The sequence below is a fragment of the Heptranchias perlo genome, chromosome 39 (genome assembly GCF_035084215.1).
Source record: "Heptranchias perlo isolate sHepPer1 chromosome 39, sHepPer1.hap1, whole genome shotgun sequence".
Classification (NCBI taxonomy): Eukaryota; Metazoa; Chordata; class Chondrichthyes; order Hexanchiformes; family Hexanchidae; genus Heptranchias; species Heptranchias perlo.
The window spans coordinates 3,466,950-3,491,406 of NC_090363.1; the positions used below are offsets into that span (position 1 = coordinate 3,466,950).

At 47.2% G+C, this 24,457-nt stretch overlaps 1 protein-coding gene across 3 annotated transcripts in view; it reads left to right on the top strand.

Moving 5' to 3' along the window:
* The window catches only part of LOC137305098 (butyrophilin subfamily 1 member A1-like), a 39,489-nt gene that overhangs the window by 7,214 nt on the left and 7,818 nt on the right, over positions 1-24,457 (top strand). For 2 of the 3 annotated variants that reach the window (XM_067973879.1, XM_067973880.1), the window contains 5 exons: positions 1,349-1,696; positions 5,153-5,437; positions 12,848-12,967; positions 15,955-15,981; positions 17,318-17,344. In XM_067973879.1, coding sequence (XP_067829980.1) covers positions 1,349-1,696; positions 5,153-5,437; positions 12,848-12,967; positions 15,955-15,981; positions 17,318-17,344 — 807 coding nt within the window. The remainder of the gene's footprint in view (positions 1-1,348; positions 1,697-5,152; positions 5,438-12,847; positions 12,968-15,954; positions 15,982-17,317; positions 17,345-24,457) is intronic. The other variant, XM_067973881.1, reaches the window with a different exon arrangement.

Here is a 24,457-nt window from a genome sequence, read left to right on the forward strand (position 1 = left end):
AGGGATATAGACAGATTAAGTGAATGGGCAAGAAGGTGGCAGATGGAGTATAATGTGGGGAAATGTGAGGTTATTCACTTGGGTAGGAAGAATAGAAAAACAAGAATATTTTTTAAATGGTGAGCAACTGTTAAATGTTGGTGTTCAGAGAGACTTGGGTGTCCTTGTACACGAAACACAGAAAGTTAACATGCAGGTACAGCAAGGAATCAGGAAGGCAAATGACAAGTTGGCCTTTATTGCGAGGGGGTTGGAGTACAAGAGTAAGGAAATCTTGCTACATTTATACAGGGCTTTGGTGAGGCCACACCTGGAGTACTGTGTACAGTTTTGGTCTCCTTATCAAAGGAAGGATATACTTGCCTTAGAGGTGGTGCAATGAAGATTCACTAGATTGATTCGTAGAAACATAGAAAATTTCCGGCACAGCAGGAGGCCGTTCGGCTCATCGTGTCTGCGCCGGTCAAAATAGAACTTCCCAGCCTAATCCCACTTTCCAGCGCTTGGTCCGTGGCCTTGTAGGTTATCGCACTTCAAGTGCATATCCAAGTATCTTTTAACTGTGATGATGGTTTCTGCCTCTACCACCCTTTCAGGTGGTGAGTCCAGACCCCCGCCACTCTCTGGGTGAAAAAATGTTTCCTCAGCTCCCCTGTAATCCTTTTACCAATTACTTCAAATCTATGCCCCCTGGTTATTGACCTCGCTGCTAAGGAAAATAAGTCCTTCCTATCCACTCTATCTAGACCCTACATAATTTTATACACCTCTATTAAATCACCCCAGAGCCTTGTCTGTTGCAAAGAAAACAACCCCAGCCTATCCAATCTTTCCTTATAGCTAAAATTCTCCAGTCCTGAGATGAAAGGGTTGTCCTATGAGGAGAGATTGAGTAGAATGGGTCTATACTCTCTGGAGTTTAGAAGAATGTGAGGTGATCTCATTGAAACATAAGATTCTGAGGGGGCTTGACAGGGTAGACACTGAGAGGTTGTTTCCTCTGGCTGGAGAATCTAGAACTAGGGAGCATAGTCTCAGGATAAGGGGTTGGCCATTCAAGACTGAGATGAGGAGGAATTTCTTCACTCAGTTGTGAATCTTTGGAATTCTCTACCCCAGAGGGCTGTGAGTCGCTGAGTATATTCAAGGCTGAGATAGATAGATTTTTGGACTCTGGGGGAATCAAGTGATATGGGGATCGGGCAGGAAAGTGGAGTTGAGGTTGAAGATCAGCCACGGTCTTACTGAATGGCAGAACAGGCTCGAGGGACCCGATGGCCTCCTCCTGCTCCTATTTCTTATGTACAATATGAGTGCTGACATTGTTTGAAATGTTATATTTTACCAGAGAGATTCCGTGTCCTTTTGCCATTCGATCTCATCGTAGTCACTGCAGGTGAAGATGTTGTATTAGAGTGCCAACTGGTACCAGATATATCTCTGGATAACCTGGAGGTTCGATGGTTTAAATCGGACTTTGCTTTGCCAGTACATTTATCCACCGGTGGACGGGATCGACCTGATGTGCAGGACAAAGCTTATCAAGGGAGGACAGAACTTTTTAAAGATGAGTTTCCCCGTGGAAATGCCTCTCTCAAACTGAAGATGATAAGAGCATCAGATGAAGGGAGCTACACGTGTTACATTGGTTCCAAAACATACCATGAGGAAGCAGTGATGAATCTGAAAGTTGGAGGTTAGTCTTTCTAGTTTCAAACTACCAATGGTTCATGGGTATGAAGCACAATATTCAAGTTTCAGTATTATTTAAATCATGAATGAGAATTAGCAAGCTCCATGTTACTGGAAAATGAAAAGCACAAAGAATTTACTGCAAAATTCAACATTTTTGCTAATAATTCAAACTGCTATCTTTAGCACAGACTGTAAATCTATGCCGCTCTTCAATTAATATAAGGATGTGTTTATGGGCAATGTCGTGTCCACGATTGTACAGGTAAACAGACAGTGCAGGGAAGTGGGAGGTGTAATTAGACACCACTCGCCCAGCATTCTGCCTGGAATTTGATCCAGTCAGTGATAGGCAGGCAGTGCAGACTTCAAACTCTGCTCGACTATGCAGAGATACCAAGTATAGTGGCACTGTCGGCATAATCCTTCAGAGTAAAGACAATGGAGAGTTAACACACCCCACAGATCATGCAACACACGGCGCTGACGCCCCCCCCCGAGTTCGGGCACGGCGCGCGACCCCATGAACAGGCATGATGTCACCAGTGGTATCGAACCTTTTGTGCATGTGCAGAGAGAGACTTCATCAGATGGCCCGGTGCTTGCACAGAAGGGTACGGTTATCAGGTCGACCGAAATCCAGTATTAACCACACTGTTGCCAATCACTCCATTAATGTAATTCAGTTGTACAGTTCGTGTTTTGAATATGATGGGCTTGAAATTCATGGGCCTGATAGGGCACTTCTGAGGCATCTCTGCCTCTTTTTCTAGACAATGCAAAATTCCAATGGAAAGGGGGAAGGGGCTTTGTGTGTCCACAATTTACTGGTGCCAACTTCTAAGAGTTGGTGCCAGAAATCCCAGTACTTCCACCTGACTTACACCCAATAAAAAGTAAGCGTCCGTGACATAGGGAGACTTCTGTGCCAGAGCAATGTCCTGGCCAATGTGTGGCCCACAATGCCAGTTTCCTATCGGTAATTGATTATGGACAATCGACAGTGTGGAACATTGCCCAGGTATATCCTGTCCACAAAGAGAAAAACAAATCCAACCCGGCCAATTACCACTCTACCAGCCCACTTCCAATCATCAGCAACCTGATGGAAGGAGTCGTCAACATGAATTCCACAGGTGAGGCGAGAGTGACTACCCTTGACATAAGGCGGGTTTCAACTGAGTTTGGCACCAAGCAACCTTGGTAAAACTGAAGTCAATGGAGATAAGGGGCGAAACTCTCCTGTGGTTGGAGTCATACCTGGCACAGAGAAAGATGGATGTGGTTGTTGGAGGCCAATCATCTCAGCCCCAGGACATTGCTGCAGGAGTTCCTCGGGGCAGTGTCCCAGGCCATTCCTCCATCATAATGTCAGAAGTGCGGCTGGTTGCTGATGATGAACTATGTTCAGCTCCATTTGCAATTGTTCAGGTAATGAAGCAGTTCATGCCCACATACAGCAAGATCTGGACAACACCCAGGCTTGGGCTGATAAGTAGCAAGTAATATTCACACCATACAATTGCCTGGCAATGACCGTCTCCAACAAGAGAGCCCAACTATCTCCCCCTGACTTTCAATGATATTACCGTCACCGAGTCCCCCACCGTCAATATCCTGGGGGTCACCTCGTGACTCCCCAGATCCTCTTCACCTACAAGGCACAGGTCAGGAGTGTGATGAAATACTCTCCACTTGCCTGGATGAGTACAGCTCCAACAACACTCGAAGCTCAGAACCATCCAGGACAAAGCAGTCTGCTTGATCGGCACTCCATCCACTAGCCTAAACATCCACCCCCTCCACCACCAGCGAACCGTGGCTGCAGTGTGTACTAGCGACAGGATGCACTACAGGTGCTGTTGAAGAAGCCTTGGCAAGTTGCTACAATGCATTCTGTAGATTGTATACACTGCAGCCACAGTACGTTGGTGGTGGATGGAATGGATGCATAAGGTGATGGATGGGTTGCCAATCAAGTGGACTGCTTTGTCCTGGATGGTGTCGAGCTTCATGAGTGTTGCAGCTGCACTCATCCAGGCAAGTGGAGAGTATTCTATCACACTCTTGACTGGTGCCTTGTAAGAGAGACTTTGGGGAGTCAGGAGGTGAGCCAGTCGCCACAGCCTGTGAGCTGCTGTAGTAGCCATGGCATTTATGTGGCTGAGTTTCTGATCAATGGTGAACCCAGGATGTTGATGGTGGGGGATTTGGCGATAGTAATACCATTGAATGTCATGGGGAGGTGGTCATTGCCTGGCACTCGAGTGGAAAGTAAAATTTGTGCCACACATCAGCCCAAGCCTGGATGTTGTCCAGGCCTTGCTGCATGTGGGCACGTACTGCTTCACTATCTGAGGAACTGCAAATGGAACTGAACACCGCAATCATCAGAGAACAGCCCCACTTCTGACCTAATGGAGTGAAGGTCATTGATGAAGCAGCTGAAGATAGTTGGACCTAGGACGCTGCCCTGAGGAACTCCTGCAGCGATGTCAATAAGATTGGAAGCACGGTGGGAGATCTCTGGAAGAGATGAGTTTGTTAACTATCGGGGAGATTATGATTGGTGTTTGGTCATGGGGTTATGGTCCGTAGAGAGATTGGAGTCAGTGTCAGATAATTGATGTTCAGTGTCAGCCTGTCAGAGATCCTTCGGCCATACAAAAACACTGCTCTCTTTGTTGGTGTGTCTGGTATCTGGAATGTAACAGAAAGCTGCAAGTGAAGAGGGAAGTAAATTAAAGAAACTGAGACTGCTGATATCACAGCAGCAATTGTTGATGAAGAGATTAAGAGAAGGCAAAGTGAAGGAGTCCAGGACGATTGAGAATGCTGGAGACAAGAAAAGAGGTCAGATTCAGATTCATGGAGACAGGCACCTCCACACTGAAAAAGAAGGCACAGAGGTGAAGGTGGCAAAAGAGTTCAGCATCATGTCACGCTGAAACTCACTGAGATGGACACAAAGGGCAATGTAGTGTTTGCTGAGGACAGATGGATAAGCATTAGAAGAGGGAAGGTCAGAGAGCCGGGTGAAAGCCCAGCAAGGAGTGAGATTAGAAAGAGACAGGGCTTCAATAAAGAGGGATTGTCAGGCATTGGAGTCAATAGAAAGGATAATAGCCAAATAGCAGCCAACAATCCACAATGATTCTATGGCGGGGGAGTGAGACTAGCTGGATTGCTCTTGCATAGAGCCGGCATGAACTCTATGGGCCGAACAGCCTCCTTCTGTGCTGTAACCATTCTATGATTCTATGAAATCGATATTGCCTGGTTTACACCATCGGCAAGTTAAAATTATCCCCACCGATTTTAATACTTAGGTTAGTCAATGGAGGAATAGGTAGTTCTATATTCACGTTTCACTGACTCAAATTATTATGGATTGTTCAACTAGACATTTAACAATATAAAAGAGTAAAAGTTTTGATTACTGATTAAATCCTAATTGCAGGTTTTGGACACCGGCCTTGGATTCACCTGGAGGAAAACAACAAACAAGGAGTTCGTGTTGTGTGTAAATCGGATGGATGGTATCCTGAGCCAGGGATACGGTGGGAGGATGGGAATGGACAAGATGTGACGGCACAGTCTGAGACAGAATTCATAAAGGACTCCAGAGGCCTTATTTCTGTCCAGAGTCATATTGATGTCACGAGTGATTCTGTAAACAGGTTTTCATGTTTCATGCTAAACTGGTTATTGAACAAAAAACGAGAGGCCCATCTCCAGATATCAGGTAGGTGAGAGCTTATAAATCATTTTTTAAAAAAAAGCTTCCTATCCAAATTTCTCCTCTCCTGAAGACACTAACTCAGACTGGGTGTGGTTCCACGAGCACTGGTTCTCCTCTGGTACTGTGCCCAAGGGGCAGTTTTTCATATTGAACCTAGTGTTGGCAGGCTAGTGGACTATCTGGGGCACTGGAGATGAGCCTGACGTGTCCTCACCCGATGTTCACATGTCCATATTCCAACAGTATTCACTGGATAGAGATTAGGAGCAAGAACTCTGGGTATTATGGTTTTGCATGACTGAAGAAAGGATCTGAGTATTATTGTAAGATTCAAATGACATCTGCCCCAAATGTCAATTCATATCAGCACCTGGGATCCAGGTGAATGCCAGCTTTAACCTGGACATAGTACTGCAGGACCAGTGTGAGAAGGGGCAAAGAGCACTTCAGTCTTTCTCATTCTGGAATGATAGCAAAGTCTGTAACCCTGAAATTCCTTTGTCTGGGGTTGGGGTGCAGCAGTAGTGGAAACAGGGTGAGGGGCAGAGTTTTTTCTGATATTAAATTTCACCAGAAGTAGGGTCCTGCGTTTCTACCACCAGCCCCAGCTCCCCCCTCCCCCCTCACCAGAAAAAGATGGGACTGGCAAGATGACAAAACCCATCGGCAATCCAGCCAGTTCTACCTCACAACCCCAGTGCATGATCACAGATAACCACCAGCTAGAATGAAAACCCTTACGGCAGCAGCAAGGGACTGTTTGGAAGTTCTTCGTCCCCCATGGGGCACATGCCCTACTAATGTTTTGAAATGGTTTTCTGAGCTCACCTTGCCCACATGTAAATGACCCCAACCCTGGGATTTGGGATGGACTCGGGCGTATCATAGCGTCAGTCTAAAGTTCCACCCTGCCACACACACATTCTGATGGTAGAACAGGGTCCTGTGATAGTTTGTGGACCCTGGTATTTGTCATGTGTCCAGACTCTTCTCATTCAATGTTCACAACTCCAAAGCATTTAGCAGGAGGGCTGCTTTTTGGCTCATTGCAAGAGGCATGACTAAGTTGTGAAGTGGATTTGTGGTAAAAAGGAGGAAATGGTTGCATGGAGGGAGGCCTGAGGCCTGTGGCCTCTACCAACCTACTCAGCAAGTAGGAGAATCGGCTTCACAGATGACATGGCTCTTTGCCAAAGCCCGAGGACTTGGATTAAGCAGTTGTTGATGACGAAGCCTGGTAGACAACGTTGGACTTGTACATCGAGAACATCAAGGTGGCTGGCGGGGTTGATATCCTGCTTACACCTTCCACCAGGTTGAAGATACCTCTGCTGAAGCACCACACTCCCAGTTGGTGGGACCAATATTTGTTTTTTGCTATGTGTCCATGCTGTGGTCAGGAGTATGTTGGTAATGCACCTTTTCATTTCATGGTAAAAGTTGATTTCAGTTTTAAAAAAATAATCTGGAAATTAAAAGCAGGTACCAGTAAAAGTGACGGTGAAGCTGTCGGATTGTCAGAAAAACCCACCTGGTTCATGAATGTCCTTTTAGAGAAGAAGACTTGTCATACTTACCCGGTTTGCTGTATATGTGATTTCAGTCCTACACCAACGTGGCTGACATTTAATTGCCCTCTGAAGTGTCCTAGAAAGTCACTCCATTGTGTGAAACCGTTAGAAAGGAAAACGAGAATAAAACCGGACGGACCTCTCGGCTGTGACCTAGGCATTGAATTAGGACATGACGTAGGCACGCCCAGCCCAATCGACCCTGCAAAGTCCTCCTCACTTAACATCTGGGGACTTGTGTCAAAGTTGGGAGAGCTGAACCAGAGATCAGTTAAGCAACAGCCTGACACAGTCGTACTCACAGTATCATACCTATCCGCCAACATCCCAGACTCCTCCATCACTATCCCTTGGTATGTCCTATCCCACCAGCAGGACAGACCCACCAGAGATGTGGGCACAGTGGTGTACAGTCGGATGTGAGTGGCCTTGAGAGTCTTCAACATTGACAACATGTCTCATGGCTTCAGGTCAAACACGGGCAAGGAAACCTCCTAATGATTACCACCTACCGCCCTCAGCTGTCGTCAACAGTGCTATCAAGCGGCACTTACTCACCGATAGCCTGCTCACTGATGCTCAGTTTGGGTTCTGCAAGAACCACTTGGCTCCAGACCTCATTACAGCCTTGGACAAAGAACTGAATTTGAGAGGTGAGGTGAGAATGACTGCCCTTGACATCAAGGCAGCATTCGACCAAGTGTGGCACCAAGAAGCCCAAATAAAACAATCCACTGGTGATCGGGGGAAAGCTCTCCTGTAGCTGGACTCATACCTGGCACAAAGGATGATGGTAGTGGTTGTTGGACATCAATCATCTCAGCCCCAGGACATTGCGACAGGAGTTCCTCAGGGCAGCGTCTTAGGCCCAACCACCTTCAGCTGCTTCATCAATAATTTTCTCTCCATCATAAGGTCATAAGTGGGACTGTTTGCTGATGATGATTGCACAGTGTTCAGATCAATTTGCAATTCTTCAGACAATGAAGCAGTCCATTTCACATACAACATGATCTGGACAATATCCAGGCTTGGGCTGATAAATAGCAAGTAACATTTGCACCACATAAGTGCCAGGCAATGACCATCTCCAACAGAGAGAGTTTAACCACCTCCCCATGACCTTCAATGCTATTACCTTTACGAGTCCCCCACCATCAACATCTTGGGGGATCACCATTGACCAGAAACTCAACTGGATCAGTCACATAAATGCTGTGGCTGTTAGAGCAGATCGGAGGCTGGGTATTCTGCGACGAGTGACTCACCTCCTGACTCTCCCAAGCCTCTCCATCACCTACAAGGCACAAGTCAGGAGTAGTGATGTAATACTGTCCATTTGCCTGGATGGATACAGCTGCAGCAAGACTCAAGAAGCTCAACACCATCCAGGGGACAAAGCAGCCCACTTGTTCAGTACCCCATCCACCAACTTCAACATCCACTTCCTTCACCATCGGCGTACCGTGGCTGCAACATGTTCTATCCACACGGTGCACTGCAGCAACTCGGCAAAGGTTCTTTGGCAGCACCTCCCAAACCTGCAGCTCCACCATCTGAAGGACAAGGGCAGCAAGTGCATGAGAACACCACCAGCTCCACATTCCCCTCAAAGTCACATACCATCCTGATTTGGAAATATATCGTTGTTCTTTCATTGTCGCTGGGTCAAAGTCCTGGAACTCCCTGCCTACCAGCATTGTGGGAGAACCTTCACCGCGCAGATGGCAGCGGTTCAAGAAGACGGCCCACCATCACCTTCTCAAGGGCAACTAGGGATGGGCAATAAATTCCGGCCTTGCCAGTGATGCCCATATCCTGAGAATGAATTTTAAGAGATTCTATGTACAGCCCTTCAGAAAGTTCCATCCACGATTAATAGCAGAATTCCCATGAGGGCCGCAGTCCATAAACATCTTTTTCAGTTCCAGTGCAGCTTATCATAGAATCGTAGATAGTTAGGGCACAGAAGGAGGCCATTCGGCCCATTGTGTCCGTGTCGGACAGAATATATATTTAGAACAGAAAAATATTCCTTTGACAACAATTGTAAAAGGATTATTGAACTTTATGGGGATGAAATTGGACTTAGGCAGTGATGTAAAACGGGCGGTATCACATCTGCCGCCAATTATATGTCTCACCCGATATTCAATTCCATTACAGTCAATAGAACTGAACATTGGATGGGTCGTATAATGGGCAGCAGGTGCGATAACCGTCCGTTTCGCGTCCCCGCCTAAGTCGAATTTCACCCCTGAAAACTGGGAAGTTAATTGGACTCATCAATATGCACTTCCCTGTGACTTTAGATTTTTCTCCGTCCTATTCTAACAATTCTAAGTGCAACTTGCAGCCTGGAGTCTGGGATGTCGATGGTTGCTCTGTGTGACGAAGGGCACTAAATTGGGCCATGTTGCACCCGTTGTTTCGGCGCTAAGTGGCCTTTTGAGGTGCCAAGATGGCATCTTGCCTGTGCACGCACATTTCCAGCCTGGCATGTGCCGGACGCCATCTTGGAATAGGAGTTAGCACATGCGCAAATACCAAATGCGCAAATACCAAATGCTGGCTGCATGCAAAGTAAGGAAAAAATGGATACAATCAGTATGCAACGCTGATTCAAAGTGATAAGTCTCAAAATGCACAGTCTTAACCCCGACCATCTAAACATATCTAGAGTGCCTGGAAGACCTTCACCAGTGCTATTTAAAGGGTCCATGAAGGATTTACAGGTTCGTGGCTGGATTATTGCTTCTGGCTGCCCAGACATTTGTAATTTTTGGAGGTCTCTTATACTTGAATACTAGGACGAGGGGACATAGCCTAACATTTAGAGCCAGGACGTGCAGGAGTCAATTTCGGAAACGCTTCTACACGCAAAGGGTGGGAGAAGTTTGGAACGCTATTCTGCCAACGGCAGTTGATGCTAGCTCAATTGTGAATTCTCAATCTGAGATTGATAGATTTCTGTGAATCAAGGGTAATAAGGGATATGGAGTTAGGTCACAGGTCCGCCATGATCTCATTGAATGGCGGAATAGGCTCGAGGGTCTAAATGCCACTGCCACTTGCTGCCTCCTGATATGCGCCACCTTCTCCTGCAAGAAAGCGGAATGTGTGTCTGGGTGATGTGCCTGTCATGGTTCAATAGCTGCCAGTGTATGTGGCTTGTCAGTTGTGGGTGGGTGGCTTGAAACAGTGGTAATTTGTAAGGGTGAGAGGAAGTATCTGATTGGAAGAATTGAGTACTGATGGAAAGAGTTTGTTGGTATGTGGGTGATGGGGGTGTTGTGCATGGTGCAGTTGGTAGGAGACACCCACTTAACAGTTGACCTCACTCACCTTGACCACTCGTGTCAAAGCATTGAACTTCTTCCTGCACTGCATCCATGTTCGTGGTGCTGTGCGCCTGGCATTGACTTCATCCCCTACTGCCTCCCACTGCCTTTTGGGCATATGTCTGGAGGGCCTCTTTTCTCCCCCCACTCTCCATGTGGATATAGGATGTCCCTCCTTCTGTCCACCTCTAGTGCATCATCAGAGAACCTTGGTGCACATACTCTCGCAGGCCTGGTACAAACTCAGATCGGCAGATTGGAGGATGTGGGATTTAGTAGTGCGGAACCTTCATTCAATGTTTTAACATAACTCATCAGTGTGTAAACGTAGGGACAGGACCTGCATCTGTGTTTTCTGTTTGCAATGTCTGATCTCCGTTCAGACAGCAGACTGTTATTTTTAGCAAATAACAGGTACCGGCTACCTTTAAGAAACATCCTCCCTTTAAAGGTTGGGGCTCCCCCTGCTGGTGGAAGGTGCAGATTGCATTGAATCCACGTGCAAGGCAAGATCTGAACGCAGCTTGCAGGCTGAGGCAGGATGAAGTTCTCGTCCTGCCTGTGCAGGGGCCACTGGGCGCGGGTTAACAGCGGATCACGCTACCTGTGCCCAATAATAGATCCTATCGAATTTTTTCCCCCCAACTCTCTTGCGATGGTGTTGGACCTTGTCTCAGGGCTGCTCAGTCCTGAGCAGAGAACACTCTGGAGCTGTCCTGAAGGAGGGTACAATCCATCGCCTGCTCTCCCGCTGGGCTTGGGAGCAGGATATTGGTTGCCGTCGGTCTGCAGGAAAATGGACTTTATGGGGTAACTAACATTCCTTAATCCCTGAAAGTATCCTGAATATCTTGCAAACCCACCAAAACGGTGCCCTGGAGATCTTGGATATCCAGGATTTACTGCTCTCTCCATTCTCATCATTCTGCCATCCCAGGCCTGTCATTACCAATCATCACCTGCACATTGGAGGTAATATCTTGACTCCAGATCTCTGTTCTGTGGGACACGGTCGGCTTCCTGCAGCTGCCACTCACTCAAAGCTGCCCTGAATTGTTGAGAAACTCTCTCTGATGTTGCTGCAAAAGAGGGCCTTGGACTGTGCTGCCAGCCCTGCCTGTTGCTACACATTTTCGGAGGGGCTTTGCAGTGCCTTCGTATGAGTTTGATGCTCTGCTAGCATCCTTCTTTTCATGACAGGACCACTGAGATCATTGCCCAAATGCTGTTCAGCCAATGGCTGATATTTCCTTAGCGTCTGCCAAGAAAATCCTTCTCCACTTCCAGTATCTCTTCCTCTGTCTTGTGTGTCGTGCAGCATTCAATGTCCACTCCTCTTCTGAACTATCAGTATCCCCACAAGTGACTATCTAGGCTGGTAAGAGGGCGAATAATGGTGTGGATGAATTTCTGCTCACTCTCCTTCCTGTTAAGGGTCCTGATATTGGTTTACTTTCTCTCTCTGCTTCTTCCCTGCTTCCAAGTCCGTAGAGAGAAAAAGACAGAGAAATGCAGTGAGTTTCCTGCCAACCACTGCTTCCTCACTGTTCTAATGTAAGGTTCTTCTCAGAGTAAGAGCATCTAAAAACTGAACTTGTTCTAGGATATCTGAACATTAGTACTTGTTTTGCACACACCAACTGTGGGACAAGGACCTCCCATGTCTCCTTCCCCTATTGCTGTAGCTGAGTTAGATCCCAGTATCTCAATTGCCTCCTCCACTGTTGAGTTAATGGGTGAATATTTGCTGTCCCTTGTCTTGTAGCTCGTCCTTCCTGCAAATTGTGTTCCTTGTTTTCCTGCATGAAAACAGAGTGCATGTTACAGAGTGGGTTGTTTGAGAGCTATTGGAGAATTCATATCACTTCTGATATGAAGTTCTCATAATGAAAATGATCCTTCAATGGGTATGCAAGCATTGCTGGATTCTCCAGTGATATAATTGTTCTATTGTGTAGGAGTCTGTTCAGTCCACTTAGTTCATGTATTTATACCTTTAAGTTTGTTTCTGCAGTTTTAGGGTTAATACCAGTCTTGTAGTCTGTAAAGTTTGGCCTCTTGTGTGTTTCCTTTTGACCCATCATTGGCTGCTGTGCCTTCAGCCACCTAGGTCCCATTTTCTGGAATTCCCTCTGTAAACCCTTCCACCTCCATCTCCTTTTAAGACCTTTCTTGAAACCCACATCCATGACCAAGCTTTTGGTCACCTCTCCTAATCTCTCCTCCTTTCACTTGGTATCTGTTTGTCCTCACACCACTTACATTAACAAGAACTTACATTAATATAGTTTATCTCTTATTAAAGACACTATATTAATCTAAGTTCTTGTTGTTAGCACTAATGTTATTTATCATAGAATTTGGATGAGAGTCAGCACCTGAGATTACTGCTGAGGATTGGTGAAGACTATTAATAACACTGGAACAAGAACCCAATGTTTGTTGTACAGTATTGGGCACCGCAAATCAGACACTGATTCTGTTTTTTTTACCTTTTATAGATGAGTTCTTCCCTAAGGTCAACGTGTGGCTGGTAATTTTCTGGGTGGTTGCAGGCCTTGTGATTACGGCTGCTGCTGTCGATATAATGTTCCACAGAAAAGAAGATAAAATGATTAAAGGTAGGAGCACAAATAATAGTTCAACATTATTGTATTAAAAAGGCCCATAAAACATTTAATTTGTGCATGCAAATTGCAGATGAAATTTGTCAACAAATTGCAGATGTATAATAACAGATTTATAATTGTAGGAGATTTTAATCATCCAAAAAATAGACAGAAATAGGAAAAATGTGGTGAGAAAGTGGATAGTGTGTTCAGGAATTATTTCTTAATCCGTAGGCTGCTACTCCGATAAGGGAAGAAGCATCACTCGACCTGGCTCTGGGTTATCAGGGGAGGAGGAAGAGGGGTGACCTAAAAGTAGGGGAACATTTGAGAAGCATTGAGCACAATATAATTAGGTTCAGTGGATTACAGAAAGAAAAAGAAAAGTTGAGTACAAGGATACTTGACTGAAAAATGCAATGTGTAATAATGTAAAAGGGACCTTGCCCAGATTGAAAAGAAGAAAAATTGGTAACTGGAATTGTTGATCAGCATTTGGAAATATTTAAACAGGAGGTGGAAAGGATATAAATCATGAAATTCCAGTGATGGAGAAAGGGAATCTGTCGAAGCCTGGGGTTCAATTAAGGAATAGGGAATTCTATCAAATTTGAAACTAAGAAAAGAAGCATTTAGTGTTTGCAGCTAGGATGATCAGTACAAATAGAAAGAATATATAGTAAACTAGAAATAGAGAGATTAGAAAGGTAAAGGGAGTGGGAGAGAAAATTATTTTTTTTTAAACCCATGAAGGTCTGGAAAAGAGCTGTCTGTACACACATTAGGGCTACTAAGAGCTGAAGCAAATGAACTTGAAATGGAGAGTGAGGGAATGGTGGAAAATCATCAGCACGAGCCAAAAAAACTGAGGTTTGAACAATCTGCGAAGGTAACTCTAGGAATGGGAGTGACATGTCAGAAAGTAGGATGTTTGACAATGAGACTTGTATATTAACTCCAGGATTTGATTCCAGCAATGTGGGGCTAAATCTGCAAAGCTCTTTCAGCTGTCCTGTAATAAAACTACACTGACATTTTGGTCTTGTGTGAATCTTGACAGCGACAGTCACTGGGCTGTTCGACCCAGAGCTCTTTTACAGCAAAGCCTGATCTAATTTTCATCTGCCATTCAAACATACACTTCTATGGTTCTATGATTATGTTTGGGGAACTGGATAGTGATCAGGAGAAGGAGCCCGGTCCAATATTTCCCACTCCCTGGCCTGGGGAAGCTGAAATCCACTAACAGGTAAAAAGCTGGACTCACTAAATCATGAACCATTTGAGCTCGGGAGTTGCTCAATTTAAATTTTAGCAGCTAACACACTGATTATTTACAGCCGTCAGCACATGCGAGTGAAGACATTGCAGTGTAATGAAGAGAAATAAACCGTTTCTGCGGTTAAGTAAATCCGACCAATTACCGCCCCATCAGCCTACTCTCAATCATCAGCAAACTGATGTCGACAGTGCTATCAAGCGGCACTTACTCACCAATAACCTGCTCACCGATGCTCAGTTTGGGTTCCGCCAGGACCACTCGGCTCCAGACCTCATTATAGCCTTAGTCCAAACATGGACAGAAGAGCTGAATTCCAGAGGTGAGGTGAGAGTGACTGCCCTTGACATCAAGGCAGCATTTCACCGAGTGTGGCACCAAGGAGCCCTAGTAAAATTGAAGTCAATAGGAATCAGGGGGAAAACTCTTCAGTGGCTGGAGTCATACCTAGGACAACGGAAGATGGTAGTGGTTGTTGGAGGCCAATCATCTCAGCCCCAGGACATTGCTGCAGGAGTTCCTCAGGTCAGTGTCCGAGGCCCAACCATCTTCAGCTGCTTCATCAATGACCTTCCCTCCATCATAAGGTCAGAAATGGGGATGTTCGCTGATGATTGCACAGTGTTCAGTTCCATTCGCAACCCTTCAGATAATGAAGCAGTCCGTGCCCGCATGCAGCAAGACGTGGACAACATCCAGGCGTGGGCTGGAAAGTGGCAAGTAACATTCGCGCCAGACAAGTGCCAGGCAATGACCATCTCCAACAAGAGAGAGTCTAACCACCTCCCCTTGACATTCAACAGCATTACCATCGCCGAATCCCCCACAATCAACATCCTGGGGGTCACCATTGACCAGAAACTTAACTGGACCAGCCACGTAAATACTGTGGCTACAAGAGCAGGTCAGAGGCTGGGTATTCTGCGGCGAGTGACTCACCTCCTGACTCCCCAAAGCCTTTCTACCATCTACAAGGCACAAGTCAGGTGTGTGATGGAATACTCTCCACTTGCCTGGATGAGTGCAGCTCCAACACTCGAAGCTCGACACCATCCAGGACAAAGCAGCCCGCTTGATTGGCACCCCATCCACCACCCTAAACATTCACTCCCTTCAACACCGGCGCACAGTGGCTGCAGTGTGTACCATCCACAGGATGCACTGCAGCAACTCACCAAGGCTTCTTCAACAGCACCTCCCAAACCCGTGACCTCTACAACCTAGAAGGACAAGGACAAGGGCAGCAGGTACATGGGAACACCACCACCTGCACGTTCCCCTCCAAGTCACACACCATCCCGACTTGGAAATATATCGCCGTTCCTTCATTGTCGCTGGGTCAAAATCCTGGAACTCCCTTCCTAACAGCACTGTGGGAGAACCTTCACCACACGGACTGCAGCGGTTCAAGAAGGCGGCTCACCACCACCTTCTCAAGGGCAATAAATGCTGGCCTCACCAGCGACGCCCACATCCCATGAACGAATAAAAAAAAGTCAAGATCTTAAACTTCAGAGTGTTAGAATTTTAAAATGTGATCAATTATTTATTACAATTAATGAACTTTTTCTTTATTAATCTGGATTCAGGGTTTAATTTTACATTAATGGTAAGAAGCATATTAAGTTATGTTCTGTTTGTATGCCCAGTGTTCCTTTACAGGGTGTGACAGTAGTTGCAGAATCTCTCACTAGCATGTCCCTGTGTTCTTGATTTTCAGAACTCCAGCTGTTTTGCACTTTGGAAGGTAAGATATTTAGGAACCATTTCAGAACTCCAATTTAGTGACTGAATAAGAAAATTCCAGTTTCATTGCATGGGATTCCAGGAATTTTGAGGATAGAGTTCTACAATCTCATTTGAAAAGCATACACCAAAAGCCTTGACCATTTTACATTCCTGTGAACAATTTCCTGCTGTAGTCCACTGCTACTGGGTGGTGCAGTGTGTTAGACATTGACCTTTCACCCTCTGGGATTGGATGGTGCAGTGGATTAGACACTGACCTTTCACCCTCTGGGATTGGGTGGTGTAAAGGGTTAGACATTGTCCCCTCATTTTTGTAACAGGTTGGTGCAATGGGTCAGACACTGTCAAATATTGGAACATTATATCACAGGCCCATCAACTGTTTTTTCTCCACATAAGCCACCTAGTTTATTCCCACTGTCCTTTCACCTTTGAGACTGGGTAATGTAGTGGATTAGATACTGTCCTTTTCTGCTCTGGAACCCCCTGGTGCAATGAGTTAGATACTGTTCTTTCTCAATTAAGGATTTTTACTATCAGACCGATTAATTATTCTTTGCTGCCTGTTCTTGAAAAATACACTTCACGTGTGGGGCAGAATCCTGTGTGAAATGGTGTAATGTTCCGTGTGCAAATACGGAAATTTATTTCATGAGCACACCAAAAATTATAATATACATTGTGGCATCATTTTATGTTTTTATTTTGCATGTTTTATTTTTTTCTTTATATTCTCTGATTACTTTTCTCTTTGGTGGGGGAGAAGGGGGTAGACAGATTTTGGTGATTGGTTAACCCACCAGAAGACAACTTAACTTGAGCAGATTGGAACCCTCCCACTCAATTTCCTCTTCCTCCCTCAGTTACCCATTCAAAAATAGAAAAAGAGGCCATGCATTATAGCCAGAATTTAACTCAGTCAAGGCTGCCTGTCGTCACAGGGAGCTCCTTTAAAACGTGCTAGAAACAGATGAAAGTGACAGCAGCATTATGATTGGGTTCAGCTGTCAGGTTTTCAGCTCCCGACTTGTGATTGGCGCAGAGTTGGAATGTAATAATTGTGGGCTGATCACATGAGCTGTAAAAACTGTAAACCCTTCCCAATATTCCACTCTCAGTTTTCAATCTGCTGCTCAGTCTTTTCACTGAATTGAATGGGATGATAATTGAGATGAACAGAACATTTGATCCATATTATTAATCACTGGATTCTAATCGAGCAGTGATGTTGCAGACTGAGTGAGGGGGTTCCTTGTTCCCAATCTGTGAAGATACAGTTTTAACTGGACGTTCAGCAAAAAGTGTAAGATGTGAAATATTTTTGTTTTGTGCAGGTTATGACGAAGTGGAAATAGATTATGGTAGGTACAGAACCATTATACAATTCAATAAAACTGTCCCCTAATTTATAATTTAAAGCACTTTTCCTGAAAACTTTAATGTCAGTGCTGAAAGAGCTCATCTGATTGCATCTTTCGAACAAACATTTTTTTTCCCGAACGGAGCTGTTTTATTCCAGTTGTTTAACTCTGCCGGAAGATATTCGTTCATACGAACATAAAAGGTACCACATTCATGTGTATATATTGAGACCATTGTATATTTAGGTATACATTCATGTGTATATTTTATAAAGCCATTGGATATTTATGTATGTATTCACATTGTAAAGCCATTGTACATTTTGGTGTACATACTTGTGTATATTTTATGAAGCCCGGGTACATTTTGATTGCACAGTGCTTGTGGGACGAGTGCATTGATCCATCCAGCTTTCTTTATGACTGGGTCAAGAGGTTGAGGCAACTTGTTGGTCTTGGTTTCTGGGGATTAGTTGAGTGTGGGAATGGGGCAGAAGGCCCTGCACATCATTGGTCATGTTAGTAGGGGTCATTGCCCTTTGTGGTCAATGGGTGGGTTGCTGTGCTGGGAGGGTCAGTTAGTGCTGAGTGATCCTCCAGAATCAGACCCCAAACTGCTTGATATTTTTCCCAGTTCTGTTCAGAAGGTGAACATTACCTGCTGTGATTGGGAAATGTTCCACCTGGACTTCAGACATGCTTGTTGTGTGGAGGGCTGTACTTTGCCAGAGGGGAATGCATTGGTTGCAGTTAATAGTAAGACTTGTGCTGAGCTGCTCATTGTGGGGGACTCTCACTTTCTATTGGGCAGGCTCAGGCAGTGCTGAGCTGCATCCTCTGGAATTGGAAGAGCAGTCATGGTCCTGTGCTCTCCTGGACTGCTATCCACAATGGTTGGGTGCAGGGGCAGATGTCAAACACTCACATTTTAGGGTGGGCCTGTCCCTCAGTTGATGGTGACAGTGAATCCTGGTAGAAACTTTCTCCAGTTGCTGCTTTGCCACTGGGCCACGGATTTCTCTGGGTTAGTGGCAGTGACTCCAGGAGAGAATGACTCCATCTAACGACAGAGCCACTTCAGGCACTTTCACAGTTAAATCCGCTGGTTAGTGCTGTCAGTGGAGATGAGTGTAAAATAGGAGCTGAGCTCAGACAGACAGAAGTTCACTCAGGGATGTCAGGTGAGGAATTCTCAAACATGAGGAATCTATTTGGGACCAAACTGGGGGAAGAATTGCTCAGGTCTCTGCGTGGGAACATAAAGAAAAAGAACTTGCATTTATATAGCGCCTTTCGTGACCTCAGGATGTCCCAAAGCTCTTTACAGCCAATGAGGTACCTTTTTGAAGTGTAGTCACTGTTGTAATGTAGGAAACGAGGCAGCCAATTTGCACACAGCAAGATCCCACAAATAGGAATGTGATAATGACCAGATAATCTGTTTGTGACGTTGTTTGAGGGATAAATATTAACCAGGACACCGGAAGAACTTCCCAGCTTTTCTTCAAAAATGTCCACCTGAGAGGGCAGATAGGGCCTCAGTTTAACATCTCATCCAAAAGACTCTCTCAGGCACTCCCTCAGCATTGCACTGAGGTGACAGCCTCGATTAAGTCTCTGGAGTGAGATTTGAACCCACAACCTTCTGACTCAGAGGCGAGAGGACTGCCACTGAGCCAAGGCTGACACTCTATTCTGAATGGGGGATGCTGAATACATTCATAATGAACAGGTTTCCGATGCCACCACACAGAGGAATTCTCTTCTCTCTCTCCCCCCCATGCCCAAACCACTGAAGATTTACTGCTCGTTCCAGAGAGTCAAGTAAACTGAAGTTTTCAGTAACTTCCCATGGTTCTGTGTCTACAGGGGAAATTTTAACCTAACTCGTCCATCGGGTAACTGATGGGATCGGGGACAATGCTGGTTTTACACCCCGCCCATTTTTACTCCCCATTGAAGTCACTGGAGAGGAATATCGGGCGAGGTTTAAAACCGGTCCCTATACAATCGTTTCCAACTTCTGCTTTTCTGACTTTGATCTTCTGTGAATGTATCCCCCTCAATCCCATCCCCTCAGTGATAGCAGAGCATTGAGCCATCATGGCCCCTGCAGTCTGGGATTCTGTTCCTAAACCCCTCCCTCATGCTGCACCTCTCCACCTTTAGAAAACTCAAAACCTACCTCTATGCTTCAGGGCACATCCCTTAATACCTGCCCTCTTCATGCTCCGGCCTCCCTGACCCCCTCTGTAAAGAACCTTGGGATATTTCATTGTGTAGAAGGTGCTGTCACAGTGTGGGTTGTTGGATTTATCGTGTCTGTTGACGTGGGGTCAGAGTGCTGGTGGCTGAAAACATAGAGCAAGAGTTCCTCAAATCATCCAGGTCACTGATGACCCTGACACAGTAAAGGGAACACTCTTCCCTGTTTAAGATGAGAAAAATGGGCAGATCGAGTTGTGATGGGTGATTGGGCCCAAATCTGGCAGACGGAGAATTTCCCAGTTTTTTTTTCCTCAATTGGCCGAAGGTTTTTTCTTTTTTGCGTCTCCTGGGAACTTTACTGACGTTGATTCTACCATAAAGACTGTTGAACAATACTGTTGTTTTACAACTCCCAAATCAGCGAGAAACTGCAGCGCTGTACATTCATGTTGGAAGTTACGTCACATGTAATGTGTAAGTGCGACAATCGAGAGAAAATAGCTGGTGAAACCAGGGCCAATAAAACCAGATAAATACCGTCCCCAATTGGTGTTTTTGCTGGACAATCACTGATTCAGCTCTTCCAACCCCCACCAAATCCACAAATTACATTTTAAATTCTAAAATAAATAGCATTTCTCAAACTTGATTTTTCTGAAACTAATGTGCAAATGTACCAAAGCCCGTCATTTTGTCATAAAACTCTCCTGGGTTCACCTCCACCTGATGTCACTGCGACAAAAATGACACACACACACTATAAATGTAAGTTCTTATTTCTATTCTTTTGTTACAACTGTGAACGGTGTTTAGTTGTAAATTGAAGCTCCAGTCACAGTATTTATTGATTTTATTATTTATCCCCACAAAATGCCACCATGATGTTTGATATTTTCAGCAGTTGTGACTCTGTTCCCGTGTGACCCGCCTCCCATGGGACCAGCGTGGGTGGGGGATTGAGGTGGCGGTGGGGGGATTGAGGTGGCGGTGGGGGGGATTGAGGTGGCGGTGGGGGGGATTGAGGTGGCGGTGGGGGGATTGAGGTGGCGGTGGGGGGATTGAGGTGGCGTTGGGGGGGATTGAGGTGGCGTTGGGGGGGATTGAGGTGGCGTTGGGGGGGATTGAGGTGGCGTTGGGGGGGATTGAGGTGGCGTTGGGGGGGATTGAGGTGGCGGTGGGGGGGATTGAGGTGGCGGTGGGGGGATTGAGGTGGCGTTGGGGGGGATTGAGGTGGCGTTGGGGGGGATTGAGGTGGCGGTGGGGGGGATTGAGGTGGCGGTGGGGGGGATTGAGGTGGCGGTGGGGGGGATTGAGGTGGCGGTGGGGGGGATTGAGGTGGCGGTGGGGGGGATTGAGGTGGCGGTGGGGGGGATTGAGGTGGCGGTGGGGGGGATTGAGGTGGCGGTGGGGGATTACGCAGTGTCCCAGGTTTCCACCCCCCACCATTTTAATGGCCTGTTTTCAGGCACTGGAAGGCCGCCTGCCCCAGAGGAGTGTGGGCCCAATTTAAATGGCAAAGCCGCGTCTCGATGATGTCATGGGGACGAACACGCCATTTTAACCATGGGCCGACTAAAGGCCGCCCGGTCTCGAGCTCGCCAACGAAAGCTGCGGCAGGAGGGATCCTGGGGGCAGGAGGTCCAGGGAAGTAATTGTCTTTTTACTTTAATGGTCCTTGTGGGCCAGGAGAAGCAGGCAGCAGTGTCCTCTTGGCCCCACAAAGACATCTTGAGCCTCCCCCAGGCCAGGCTTTCCCCGTCCGATTGTCGATTTATTCCCCCGTCCTTGCTTACCGTGGCGGGTATCGTATCCGTGGGTCCCCAGCGGTGGTCTGAACCCCGCCCGCCGGTGGTGACCTCATTCCCACTGGCTTCAGGCGGAGTCAGTATGGTCACTTGGTCAGGAGGCCCGGCAGTTAAAATCTCCCGGACCTCATCCTCCAAGGGGACAAACGGATCTCCGCCTGATTTGGCCCTTCGCCCCCCACCCCCCATTCCTGCCCAGAGTTAAAATCGACCTGCTCCTTTCCTCCCCTCAGGGCGACTCTTCTTCCTGTTTATAAACTGGAAATCAGTCAGAAACAGTGAACTCGGTGAGAGCAGAATTCCTGCCTGAGCCCAGAGATTGGGAGCGAAAAATCTCCAACAAATCAGAGAAAATGGATCAAATGGGAGACTGGGATCGGGCCCTCGGGGAGCGGGAATCCCGCAGCGCTCACTGTGTACAATGGGTTTATTCCATGTCCAAATCCCGAGTGAACCTCCTCCACCTGCCCCCCGCCCCGAGTGAACCTCCTTTTTCTCTCCTTTCCTGCTGTCACGGGGGTCAGTCTCTCTCTCTCTCTCTCTAATTCTCTCCTTTCCCCCTGTCCCGGGGGTCAGTCTCTCTCTCTCTCATTCTCTACTTTCCCCCTGTCCCGGGGGTCAGTCTCTCTCTCTCTCTCTCTAATTCTCTCCTTTCCCCTGTCCTGGGGCTCAGTCTCTCTCTAATTCTCTCTTTCCCCCTGTCCCGAGGGTCAGTCTCTCTCTCTCTCTCTCTCTCTCTCTAATTCTCACTTTCCCCCTGTCCCGGGGGTCAGTCTCCCTCTCTCTCTCCAATTCTCTCCTTTCCCCCTGTCCCGGGGGTCAGTCTCTCTCTCTGTCTAATTCTCTCCTTTCCCCTTCTCCCCCGGCTCAGTCTCTCTCTCTCTCTCTCTCTCTCTAATTCTCTCCTTTCCCCCTGTCCCGGGGCTCAGTCTCTCTCTCTCTCTCTCTCTCTCTCTCATTCTCTCCTGTCCCGGGGGTCAGTCTCTCTCTCTCTCTCTCTCTCTCTTTTTCTCTCTCTCTCTCCAATTCTCTCCATTCCCCTTGTCCCAAGGGTCAGTCTCTCTCTCTCTCTCTCTCTCTCTCTCTCTCTCCAATTCTCTCCTTTCCCCCTGTCCCGAGGGTCACTCTCTCTCTCGAATTCTCTCCTTTCCCCCTGTCCCGAGGGTCAGTCTCTCTCTCTCTCATTCTCTCCTTTCCCCCTGTCCCGAGGGTCAGTCTCTCTCTCTCTCATTCTCTCCTTTCCCCCTGTCCCGGGGCTCAGTCTCTCTCTCTTTAATTCTCTCCTTTCCCCCTGTCCCGGGGCTCAGTCTCTCTCTCTCTCTCATTCTCTCCTTTCCCCCTGTCCAGGGGTTTAGTCTCTCTCTCTCTCTCCCTCTCTCTCTCTCTCTCTCTCTCTAACTCATTCTCTCCTTTTCCCCTGTCCCGGGACTCAGTCTCTCTCTCTCTCTCTCTAATTCTCTCCTTTCCCCCTGTCCCGGTGGTCTCTCTCTCACTCTCTCTCTCCAATTCTCTCCTTTCCCCCTGTCCCGAGGGTCAGTCTCTCTCTCTCTCTCTCTCTCTCTCTCTCTAATTCTCTCCTTTCCCCGTGTCCCGGGGGTCAGTCTCTCTCTCTCTCTCTCTAATTCTCTCCTTTCCCCCTCTCCCCCGGCTCAGTGTCTCTCTCTCTCTCTCTAATTCTCTCCTTTCTCCCTGTCCCAGGGGTCAGTCTCTCTCTCTAATTCTCTCCTTTCCCCCTGTCCCGGGGCTCAGTCTCTCTCTCTCTCTTTCCCCTGTGCGGGGCTCAGTCTCTCTCTCTCTCTCTCTCTCTCTCTCTAATTCTCTCCCTTCCCCCTGTCCCGAGGGTCAGTCTCTCTCTCTCTCTCTCTCTCTCTCTCCTTTCCCACTGTCCCAGGGGTCAGTCTCTCTCTCTGTCTAATTCTCTCCTTTCCCCCTCTCCCCCGGCTCAGCCTCTCTCTCTAATTCTTTCCTTTCCCCCTGTCCCGGGGCTCAGTCTCTCTCTCTCTCTTTAATTCTCTCCTTTCCCCCTCTCCCCCGGCTCAGTGTCTCTCTCTCTCTCTCTCCCTCTAATTCTCTCCTTTCCCCCTGTCCCGGGGTCAGTCTCTCTCTCCCTCTCCCTCTCTCTAATTCTCTCCTTTCCCCCTGTCCCGAGGGTCAGTCTCTCTCTCTCTCTCTCTCTCTCCTTTCCCACTGTCCCAGGGGTCAGTCTCTCTGTCGAATTCTCTCCTTTCCCCCTCTCCCCCAGCTCAGTCTCTCTCTCTCTCTCTCTCTCTCTAATTCTCTCCTTTCCCCCTCTCCCCCGGCTCAGTCTCTCTCTCTCTCTCTAATTCTCTCCTGTCCCGGGGGTCAGTGTCTCTCTCTCTCTCTCTCTCTCTCCTTTCCCACTGTCCCAGGGGTCAGTCTCTCTCTCTCTCTTTAATTCTCTCCTTTCCCCCTCTCCCCCGGCTCAGTGTCTCTCTCTCTCTCTCTCTCTAATTCTCTCCTTTCCCCCTCTCCCCCGGCTCAGTCTCTCTCTCTCTCTAATTCTCTCCTTTCCCCCTGTCCCGGGGCTCAGTCTCTCTCTCTCTAATTCTCTCCTGTCCCGGGGGTCAGTCTCTCTCTCTCTCTCTCTCTCTCTCTCCCTCTCTCTCTCTAATTCTCTCCTTTCCCCCTGTCCCGGGGCTCAGTCTCTCTCTCTCTCTCTCTTTAATTCTCTCCTTTCCCCCTCTCCCCCGGCTCAGTGTCTCTCTCTCTCTCTCTCTAATTCTCTCCTTTCCCACTGTCCCAGGGGTCAGTCTCTCTCTCTCTCTCTCTCTCTCTCTAATTCTCTCCTTTCCCCCTGTCCCGGGGGTCAGTCTCTCTCTCTGTCTAATTCTCTCCTTTCCCCTTCTCCCCCGGCTCAGTCTCTCTCTCTCTCTCTCTCTCTCTAATTCTCTCCTTTCCCCCTGTCCCGGGGCTCAGTCTCTCTCTCTCTCTCTCTCTCTCATTCTCTCCTGTCCCGGGGGTCAGTCTCTCTCTCTCTCTTTTTCTCTCTCTCTCTCCAATTCTCTCCATTCCCCTTGTCCCAAGGGTCAGTCTCTCTCTCTCTCTCTCTCTCTCTCCAATTCTCTCGTTTCGCCCTGTC